The sequence below is a fragment of the Dipodomys ordii genome, unplaced genomic scaffold (genome assembly GCF_000151885.1).
Source record: "Dipodomys ordii isolate 6190 unplaced genomic scaffold, Dord_2.0 Scaffold217, whole genome shotgun sequence".
NCBI lineage: Eukaryota > Metazoa > Chordata > Mammalia > Rodentia > Heteromyidae > Dipodomys > Dipodomys ordii.
In genome coordinates this window covers 785,163-796,352 of record NW_012267433.1, presented here as the reverse complement: position 1 = coordinate 796,352, position 11,190 = coordinate 785,163, and the positions used below count along the sequence as shown (strand labels likewise).

At 45.2% G+C, this 11,190-nt stretch overlaps 1 protein-coding gene across 1 annotated transcript in view; it reads right to left on the bottom strand.

Moving 5' to 3' along the window:
• The window catches only part of LOC106000398 (AFG3-like protein 1), a 26,791-nt gene that overhangs the window by 14,816 nt on the left and 785 nt on the right, over positions 1-11,190 (bottom strand). The window contains exons 2-8 of the mRNA XM_013035662.1: positions 11,089-11,156; positions 9,663-9,750; positions 6,823-6,891; positions 5,184-5,278; positions 2,584-2,733; positions 1,649-1,717; positions 834-958 (exon numbers count right to left, since the gene is read on the bottom strand). Coding sequence (XP_012891116.1) covers positions 834-958; positions 1,649-1,717; positions 2,584-2,733; positions 5,184-5,278; positions 6,823-6,891; positions 9,663-9,750; positions 11,089-11,156 — 664 coding nt within the window. The remainder of the gene's footprint in view (positions 1-833; positions 959-1,648; positions 1,718-2,583; positions 2,734-5,183; positions 5,279-6,822; positions 6,892-9,662; positions 9,751-11,088; positions 11,157-11,190) is intronic.

The following is an 11,190-nucleotide window of genomic DNA, read 5'->3' as shown; positions in this document are numbered from 1 at the left end:
TAGAGCACTAGCCTTGAGCTGAAGAGCTGAGGGACAGTGCCCAGGCCCAGAATTCAGGCCCCACGACCGGACGCAAAAAAAAAAAAAAAAAAAAAGGAAAAACTGGGTGTTAGTAGATCATGCCTGTAACCCAAGCTACTCAGGAGGCTAAGATCTACAGTTTGAAGCCACCCTAGGCTAGGAAAGTCCACGTGATTCTTATCTCTAATTAAGTGTCAGAAAAACAGAAATGGTGCAGTGACTCAAAGTAGAAGAGTGCTAGAAAAAGCTCAGGGATAGCACCTAGGCTCTGAGTTCACGCCCCGAGACCAAAAGAAAAAAAAAAGAAAAAAAAGAAAAGGAACTGCCTAGCTACTCAGGAGGCTGAGATCTGAGATCATAATTCAAAGCCAGCGTAGGCAGGAAAATCAGTGCGACGGGGCTGGGAAGATGGCTCAGTGGTAGAGCGCGTGCCTTGCATGCCTGAGGCCCTGGGTTCCATTCCTCAGCACCACATAAGCAAAAAGAAAAAAGCAGGAAGTGGCGCTGAGGCTCAAGTGGTAGAGCGCTCGCCTTGAGCTGAAGAGCTGAGGGACAGCACCCAGGCCCAGAGTTCAGGCCCCACAACCCTAATGCGAGTCTTCATTAAAAAAAAAAAAAAAGTGAAAAGAAAGAGGTAACATTGTCCAAAAAAAGGAAATGTACTCATTACCTGACTTATGAAATTGTAGCCCCCTCTGTACAACACCTTAATCATAATAAAAAAAAATTAAGCCAGAAGTAGAACTATGGCTTATGACCGGCATAACACTGAATCTTATTTTATGCTCAGCATCAGAGGTTCTAACACTCACCCATCACTTTCAGTAGTATAGACCACTGTGACCTGGTTGGTGGGCTCAATTCCCAGCTCCCACTGAGCAGACTCCAGGTTACGTTCAAAAGTGTCAACACTGCCGATGTTAAACCATACGAACTTCTGCAGAGACCAAAGCAAGTTTAAGCCACATCACGTCTCCCATGGAGAATCACCCTCACACGCACCCCAGTCCACAGCCTGAGTTCTTGTTTACTGACTCCTCTTCCAGCAAAGCCTCTTTCCCTGAGATAGCAGGCTAACTACGTAAATAGCAGAGGCTCCTTTGGTCCTGGCCTTACTTAAACTGCATGTTCTCAGTTCTAGTGGCAACTGCCAACGTTTTCCATTTCCTTCTTTTGTCTCTTCAATGTTCTCTCCTTCAAATCTTGGCAAGTAGTTCTCATACGTTACTTGACAATGACAGTTTAGTCTTTAAAGGGCTCCTGCTCTACTAATCATACAGTAGTATTTTCTTTTCTTTTTTTTTTTGTCAGTCATGGGGCTTGAACTCAGGGCCTGGGTACTGTCCCTGAGTACTTCAGCTCAAAGCAAGCACTCTACTGCTTGAGCCACAGAGCCACTTCTGGTTTTCTAGTGGTTTATTGGATATAAGAGTCTCATGGACTTTCCTGCCTGGGCTGGCTTTGAATTGTGATCTTTAGATCTCAGCCTCCTGAGTAGCTAGGATTACAGGCATGAGCCACCGGCATCCAGTTTTACAGTAGTGTTAATACAGGTCAACCTGATAAATTATCACATTAACAGGGACTGTTGGGCCGGGCGCCAGTAGGCCTTAAACCCACCCCTCACCTCAGAGGTTGTCCCAGGAGCAGGAATAACACGCACAAATTGCTTGTTCACAACTTCTAGCCGGTCCACCTAGTAAAAATAGAGAAGTGATCTGAACAAATAAGGAAATAAGCAGGACACTCAAGTAAACCAGTGCAGCCACAAGCTTACCTGCATACCCTGTGCAGCCCAGTCCAACTTTTGTTCTCTTACTATCTTAGACATTTTAGCCTGGGATATGAAGTTACTTCCATTATAAATAAATAAGAACCGATCCGGGTGCCAGTGGCTCACACCTGTAATCCTAACTACTCAGGAGGCTGAGATCTAAAGATCAAGTTTCAAAGCCAGCCCGGCAGGAAAGTCCATGAGACTCTTATCTCCAATAAACCACTAGAAAACCAGAAGTGGGGCTGTGGTTCAAGTGACAGAGTGCTCCCTTTGAGCTGAAGTGGGCAGGGACAGCACCCAGGCCCAGAGTTCAAGCCCTATGACTGACAAAAAAAAAAAACAACCAAAGTAAGAAAAGCTTCTAAAACTTGGTACATCTGGTAGCACCATTTTAAACTAGCTTAGAAACCTAACAGACTCCAGCTCCAATTACCAAGCAAATACCAAGTGGCAGAGCACCAGCTGTGAGCAACAAGTACAAGAGCCTGAGTTCAAGCCTTAATAGGGAGAGAGGAGGGAGTAACCACAAAAAGAAAAAAAAGAAAAAAAAAGGCCAAGTTAGCCATGACGTGATAGTAGCTTGCAACCAGCACCATTCTGCTGGGGTAACTCATAGAAAAGTAAACTGTGTAGGCCATATCCTACAGTGGTCTGCTCAGGACATCAACTGTACAATGGACTGACTCTCAGCCAAGAGCTCATAGCCTCTCTAGGGCATATTTAGCCTCCTTCAAGAGCATAGCGACACAATACCCTCTTTGCTGATAGATTGTAAGTCCCCTCACCAGACCTCTGGACAGGTAATATTGTACAAAGTGTTTCCAGGTGATCTCTTTTCCGTGCTCTTGAAAGTAGAAGTAGAAAAGTCCCGCAGCAACACCTGCCCCCAAAAGGGCCAGATTTCGGAAATCTTTGTCATCCCAGGGTAATTCTCCCTGTGGAAGAAAAGGTAACACTTTTTCTAGTTAAATGATACAGTTTCTTTTCGGTCTTTTCCCTTCAGTGTTGGAAACTGAACCCAGTGCCTTGAATTTGCTAGATAAACACACTGCACTGAGTCATACTCTGAAACCTAGGGTGTTTTCTTAATGTAAATAGTTATTGCCGGGCGCTGGTGGCTCACACCTGTAATCCTAGCTACTCAGGAGGCTGACATCTGAGGATCGCGGTTCAAAGCCAGCCCAGGCAGGAGAGACCGTGAGACTCCTATCTCCAATAAACCACCAGAAAACCAGAAGTGGCACTGTAGCTCAAGTGGTAGAGTGCTCGCCTTGAGCTGAAGAGCTGAGGAACAGCACCCAGGCCCAGAGTTCAAGCCCCACGACCGACCAAAAAAAAATAAAAAAGAAAATAGTCATTTATGCCAGGTAGTCATAGCTCATACCTGTAACCCTAGCTATTCAAGAAGCCAAGGGCTGGGAAGGTAGCTCAATAGTAGAGTGCTTGCCTTGCATGCATGAGGCCCTGGGTTCCATTCCTCAGCACATCAGCAGAAAAAGCCATAAGTGGCACTGTGGCTCAAGTGGGAGAGTGCTTGCTTTGAGCTGAAGAGCTGAGGAACATCGCCCAGGCCCAGAGTTCAGGCCCCATGACCACCACCACCAACAACAAAAAGAAGTTGAGATCTGAAGATCACGGTTAGAAGCTAGCCCCACCAGGAAAGTCCATGAGACTCTTATCTCCAATTAACTACCAAAAAGCTAGAAATGGAGCTATGGCTCAAGTGGTAGAATGTAAGCCTTGAGCAAAAAAGCACAGGGACAGTACCCAAGTCTTGAGTTTAAATTCCAGTACCAGCGCAAAAAAGATTCAAAAAGAAAAAAGAAGCCAGATGTTGGTGGCTCACAAATGTAATCCTAGTTACTTGGGTGGGTGAGATCTGAGGATCATGATTCAAAGCCAGCCTGGGCAGGAAAGTCCGCGAGACTCTTATCTCCAATAAACCACTAGAAAATGGAAGTGGCGCTGTGGCTCAAGTGGTAGAGCGCTAGCCTTGAGCTGAAGAGCACAGGGATAGGGACAGCACCAGGCCCAGAGTTCAAGTCCCATGACCAACCAAAAAAAAAAAAAGAAAGAAAGACTTTCTCTTTTCATATGGTATCAGAGAAGTCTCCAAACCATCCTTTCCTGAAAGACAAAAGTAGAGTGAAGCCAAATAATTCATCTCAGGAGGTAAAAACATTTATATGATGTACAAGCAAACACTAAACCTACACCTCAGTATATACCCCAGGAGAAGCAAAAACCTCGTAAAGAGTCTGTCCCTGGTATTGCCAAGTTAGGCTTCTCTTAACTGGGTCTCTGACAATTCAGACAGAAATCTCCATGCATTTTAATCAATTTATGTCTTAGCATCTTTGAACTAATCCACTAGCTCGGCCCTAAATAGGCAGAGACTGCATAGCTTGAATGTTACCTGTCCCTCCAAAACTCATATTGGAACTTTACTACAGTAATGGCATTAAGGGTCCCCATTGAAGCCAGGAACTGGTGGCTCACACCTATCATCCCAGCTACTCAAAAGACTGAGATCTGAGGACTGTGGCTTAGAGCAAGCACAGAAAGAAAAGACTTTGAGACTCTTATTTCCAATTTATCCACCAAAATGCTGGAAGCAGGGATAGAGCACCAGCCTTGAACAAAAAAGACAATCAATTGCTCGAGGTCCTCTGTTCAAGCCCCAGTACCAGCAAACACATACAAAGAAAGAAGGGAATCCTTGGACACCTTGATTGTTGTGAGGGCTCCATCTCCACGACAGAATAGAGTCTGTCTTTCCACCATGTGAAGACACAATATTGGCCTCTCTGGAGGAAGCAGCAGGCCAAGTCCTTTGCAGACACTATGCCTGCTGACACCTTGACAGTCCACTTTCCAGCATAATTGTATGCTATTTTTTTGTGTGCATGTATGCCAGTGTTGGGGCTTAGACTTAGGGCCTCATGCTTCACTCAGTTTCTTTGTTCATGGCTGGTACTCTAATACTTGAGCCATGCCACCAGTTCCCACTTCTTGCTGGCCCCACCTTTTTACTGGTTAATTACATATAACTGCCTTTCAGAGTTGTCTGCCTGGACTGGCTCCTCAGATCTCAACATCTAAAATAGCTAAGACTACAGGCTTGAGCCACTGGTGCCTCATATGCTGGTTCTTTTTAATTAATGTTTATTAATTATTCAAAGGGGTCCCACAATGGGCTTCACTGCATAAACATACAGAAGATTTGATCATTTTACCCTCATGCTGTTTATTTCTATTTATGTATTTTGTTATAGCAACAGGAACAGATTAAAATGTAAATAAAACAGAGTCTCAGCTCTGCAGCAAGTGCATATTCTGGAGAAGTGACAGGATATCTGGTTCTGATCCTTAGATGCACACAAACCTTCTGTATCCGTTTCCACCACGTAAAGTCATCCTGCTTACTTCCTCTCTTGCTTCCATCTGTTCCAGGGCCAGAATTCTTTGATTCACCAGTTTCTAAGAAAAAATAAAGTCTTACTTCACAAAGCAGTTCTATATAATTTTACAGAGAACAAGAATTTCAAGAACAGAAACACATTTTCCAACATAGAAATGTAATCAGTATGTAACCTTTTGGAAATAAAGAGGTGAAAAGAGGCTAGGACATATCTGAGAAGTATCTCCAGACACACCTAAAATCTCTCAAATTTCATCTTGTTGGCTTTGGACTTAAACTTTAATCTCCTCCCCCACCTCCTCTTTTTTTGCTAAGGATACCATAGCTGTAACAAAGGAAAAGAAAAAATGAGGCAGAGTGCCTTCACAAGAGAACCATGTATGTCTACCTGCTCTAAGACAGAGTTTAATTCTCCTAAAACAAATTAAATACATAAATATACCTATCCAGAGGGCTGGGAATGTGGCTTAATGGTAGAGTGCTTGCCTAGCATGCATGAAGCCCTGGGTTCAATTCCTCAGTACCACATACACAGAAAAGGCTGGAAGTGGCGCTGTGGCTCAAGTAGTAGAGCTCAGGGGCAATGCCCAGGCTGAGGTCAAGCCCCAGGACTGGCAAAAAAAAAAAAAAAGCCCTATCCAGACATCTAATTGTAACCAGTGCATTATATTAGAAAGCCTGTTGGCACGTAGTTATAATCTTAGCTACACAGGAGGCTGAGACTCAGAGCATTACAGTTCGAAGATAGCCCGGAATGAAAAGTCCATGGGGATCTTATCTCCAATTAACCACCTGAAATCTGGAAGTGGTGCTATGGCTCAAAGTGGGACAGCACTAGCCTTGAGCAAAAAGCTAAGGGACAGTGTCCAGACCCTAAGTTCAAGCCCCATGACAAATTTTAAGAAATTTTCCACATGTAACTGTAACCCCTCTGCACAGTAATTTCACAATAAAAAATTAAATTAATTAAAAAAGAAATTTTCCATCCATAGGAAGGTATATCACCATATCTCCCACTATGCTTTTATGTATTTCTTCCTATTTTATGTTCATAATTTCAGGAGAGAAACACATCTTTTAAATACTGACTTTACCAATTCCAAAACCAAGTACACATAACTAAACCATTAAGCAGCTTAAAAGATGATTCACTGAGGCTTAGATTCAAACAAGCAAAGAAAATACTGAAAAATGAAGATAAAGACAGAGAAAAGCATGACTTGGGAACAAGCAGCAGCACTCATACACAATGAGGTCAACCTCATACACCCAGGCATACCTATTTGTCACTTCCCAAGGAACACAGAATGCTTTCAAATTACTCAAACATGTAACTTCAGTTTTACCTTTCTTTTCTTTTTTTTTTTGGTCAGTCGTGGGGCTTGAACTCTGGGCCTGAGCACTATCCCTCAGCTCTTCAGCTCAAGGCTAGTGCTCTACCACTTGAGCTACAGCGCCACTTCCAGTTTTCTGGTGGTTTATTGGAGGTAAGAGTTTCATGGATTTTCCTGCCCGGTCTGGCTTTGAACTGAGATCCTCGGATGTCAGCCTCCTGAGTAGCTAGGATTACAGGTGTGAGCCACCAGCGCCCAGCCAGTTTTACCTTTCTTTGGAGCTGTTGAATTTTCTGAATCTGTTTTTCTTCCACGCCTCTTAAAAAATTTCTCAAACCCTTAAGGGAAAAAAAAAAGGATAAAATTAGAGTGCTTTAAGAGAAAAAAGTATATGCACAAAACAAAAGCAGGATCAAATGAAGACCGCTTTCTTCCTGTCTTGTGTGTGTGTGTGCATGAGCATGTGTGCACATGCACTCACACACATGTGTGCTTGCACACACGTGACAATCCTGGGGATTAAACTCAGGGACTGGAGCCTGGCACTTGTGGCTCACGCCTGTAATCCTAACTACTTGGGAGGCTGAGATGGGAAGATCATGGGTCAAAACCAACCCAGGCAGGAAAGTCCATGAGACTCTTTTTTTTTTTTTGGTCAGTCGTGGGGCTTGAACTCTGGGCTTGGGCGCTGTCCCTGCACTCTTCAGCTCAAGGTGAGTGCTCTACTGTTTGAGCCACAGCGCCACTTCCGGTTTTCTAGTGGTTTATTGGAGATAAAAGTTTCACGGACTTTCCTGCCCAGGCTGGCTTTGAACCAAGATCCTCAGATCTCAGCCTCCTGAATAGCTAGGATTACAGGCATGAGCCACCAGCGCCCGGCCCATGAGACTCTTATCTACAACAAACCACTAGAAAACCAGAAGTGGCACTGTGGCACTCATCTTGAGCTGAGGGACAGCGCCCAGGCCCAGCATTCAAGCCCCATGACCGACAAACAAAATAAACTCAGGGACTAGGCACTATTCCTGAGCTTTTCTGAGCAGGGTAGTGCTGTATCACTTGAACCAGAGCTCCACCTTTGGCTTTTTGCTCGTCAACTGAATTAAAAGATTCACTGACTTTCCTGCACAGGCTGGCATCAAAGACAGTCTTCAGATCTCAGCCTCCTGAGTAGCTAGGATTAAGGGTATGAGCCACCAGCACTTAGCAACTTCCTGTACCTATTTCTACCTGACACAATTAATATGCAGCTCCAGGTCCTAAGAAAGGCATAAAAGCTGAGAATACCTTTTCTGTAAAGATACAGGGCTCTCAAGGGGCTTTTGAGAGTGCTAACCCTGCACACAAGGGACCAAGCTCAGGCCTGTGGCCCTCAAATATGAAACTTGATTGGTTCTTAAAAATCACCTCTACAAAGTCAGGTGCCCATGGCTCATACCTGTAACCCTAAATAAGGAGGCTAAAATCTGTTGGACAATGCTCACAGCAAGCATGGGCAGGAAAGTTTGTGAAACTCTTATCTCCAATAAAGTACCAAACAAAACCCATAAGTGGAGCTGTAGCTCAAATGAAAGCACTAGCTTTGAGCCAAAAAGGTGAGGGGCAGTGGCCAGGCCTTGAGTTCAAGCCCCAGGAGGACCAGCACACACGCACACGCGCGCGCGCGCACACACACACACGCACACACACGCACGCGCACGCACACACACGCGTGCACACACACACGCGCACACACACACGCGCGCGCACGCACACACAGCACACACGCGCGCGCACACACACACGCACATGCGCGCACACACACACGCGCGCGCACGCACACACACACACGCGCACACACACACGCGCACACACACACACACACACCGGCTATATAGTAAAGATTCGTTAAGCAATTTCCTTCTGAATTTCTTTTTTGCCAGTATTACTAAGTATTACTAAGACATCCAAAGGGCAAAGGTAAAGATGCTACTCAGGAAGCTGAGATCTGAGGATCATGGTACAAAACCAGCCTGGGAAGAAAAGTCCCTGTGAGACTCTTATGTCCAACTAACCACTCAAAAACCAAAAGTAGCATTGTGGCTCAAGTGGTAGAGCGCTAGGCTTGAGCAAAACAGGCTCAGGGACAGTCCCCATATCCTCCCCACCCCTGAGACAGACAGACAGACAGACACGGTAAAGGTATAAAGAGACTGCTCCCACTGTTGGAGACACTCAGAGAAACACACACACACACACACACACACACACACACGGTAAGGTATAAAGAGACTGCTCCCACTGTTGGAGACACTCTGAGAAAGCTGCTAGTTCCTCTAACCCTCATACTGCTACTGATTGTAAATGGTAAAAGAAAGAGAAGATAAGTAATTTGCAGGAAAACAGATGGGACTTAGAACAAATCATGTTAAGTGAAGTAAGCCAGGCTCAAAGACAAACAGCACATGTTTTCTCTCTTATGTGGAAGCTGGATCTAAAATACAACTATGCACCATAACATCTATAGGGTTCAATGCATTTACACAAAAATAAACTTAAGGGGGGCTGGGAAGGTGGCTCAGTGGTAGAGTGCTTGTCTTGCATTCATGAGGCCCTGGGTTCGGTTCCTCAGCACCACATACGCAGAAAAAGCTGGAAGTGCTGCTGTGGCTCAAGTGGTAGAGCGCTAGCCTTGAGCTGAAGAGCTGAGGGACAGTGCCCAGGCCCAGAGTTCAGGCACCATGACTGGCAAAAAAATAAAAAAAATAAACTTAAGGAAGTAATCCAAATGCATAATTCCTTTGAACAACTAATGTACTGTTTATTGAAATCAGTACCAGGAAACAGAAATGTGTTTTGGGGGAATGCACAGGGATGAGGAGAAGAAGGGTGAGCAAATGCAGTTTTTATATTCAATGTGCATTATGTAAAAAAATGAACTGAATAATGAGAATAGGGATGAGAATGGGGAAATGGGGAAAAATAAAGGAAGGGTAACATCAACCAGGAAGCATTATACTTGTAATCTGATTTATGGAACTGCAACTCTTTTGTACAACTATTTAATAAAGAAAAGAGAGAAAAAAAGAGAAGGAAGGAAGAAGGGAGGAAGGGAGGAATAGACAAGTACCTCTGGGTGGTTTTGAAAAGAACCACTGGGACAATGAAGTCAGTCTTCCCTGTAGAGGCAAATACTGAAAGTGGATTCCCCGAAGACACTGAAACAGAAGAGAGAAATTATCTGATGAAAAGCATCTACAATACAAGGCATCTTCTTTTCTTTTCTTTTGTTCCGGTCGTGGGCCTGAACTCTGGGCCTGGGCGCTGTCCTTCAGCCTAAAGCTAGCGCTGTACCACTTGAGCCACAGCACCATATCCAGCTTTTTTTTCTGCTTGTGTGGTGCTGAGGAATCGAACCCAGGGCCTCATGCATGCAAGACAAGCACTTTACCACTGAGCCACCTTCCCAGCCGCAAAAAAGGTATCTTCTTAATGTGGCCAAAACATTCTGGAAGGTGAGGCTGGGAAGGTGGCTCAGTGGTAGAGCACTTGCCTTGCATGCTTGAGGCCCTGGGTTCGATTCCTCAGCACATAAGAAAACAGCTGGAAGTGGCACTGTGGCTCAAGTGGTAGAGTGCTAGCCTTGAGCTGAAGAGCTGAGGGACAGTGCCCAGGCCCAGAGTTCAGGCTCCACGACTGGACCCCCCCCCCAAAAAAAAAACATTCTGGAAGGTACAGGAAGTGAGCTGCAATGTAAGTTTGCTGTCCTTATTTATTTATTTGCTGCCCTTATTTATTTACTTAAGCCAGGCAACAGTGTCTCATGTCTACAATCCCAGCAACTCAGGAGGTTGACATCTGAGCATTAACTTTCAGAGAAGATTGGAAAACAAATCCAAGAGATGTTTATCTCCAAATAAACAGCAAAAAGCTGAGATCACAAGGCTGAGTCAGGAAAGTCTTAAGTTCAAGGTTAGCCTGGGCTACATATTTGAGAGTGTCCCAAAAAACAGCAGACTAACATCTACAAGATTTTCATACGATCCTTCATACGATCATCTATGTTACATGAGAGGTAAACAGTCAAGCTAGGAAGACAGATTTCCCGATGCCCCTGTATTTCTTCAGTCCTCCGGGAGGAAAATAAGTTCCTACCATAACCAGGGCTAAAGACCTTATGAAGATTTTTCACAGCCGGGTGCTGGCAGCTCATGCCTGTAATCTTACCTACTCAGGAGGCTGAGATCTAAGGACTGAGGTTCGAATTCAACAGGGACAAAAAGTCCCGGTGAGACTCATCTCCAACGAACCACTCAAAGACTGGCAGAGCGCCAGCCTCGACAAAAGGCTCAGGGACAGCGCCCGGGCCTGAGTTCAAGGCCCACACCCCACCCAAAAAGATGGTTTTTTCGCTATGGCAGGACAGAAGGCATTGGCACAGACCTATCACGATAAAGGGCTACAACGACCTTGGGGTTTCGTGCAGGTACTGCGGTTTAAACTCGGGCCTCCGGTCCCGACTTCACTCAGGAATGGCACTCGCGCCCAAGGCCCACGTCCAGCTTTTCTGGTGGTGAGTCGGGTGCGGGACCCTCAGCTGTGTCTGCCAGGGCGGGCTTCGAACCTAACCGCAGACACGCTGCGTCCCAGCGCCTGAC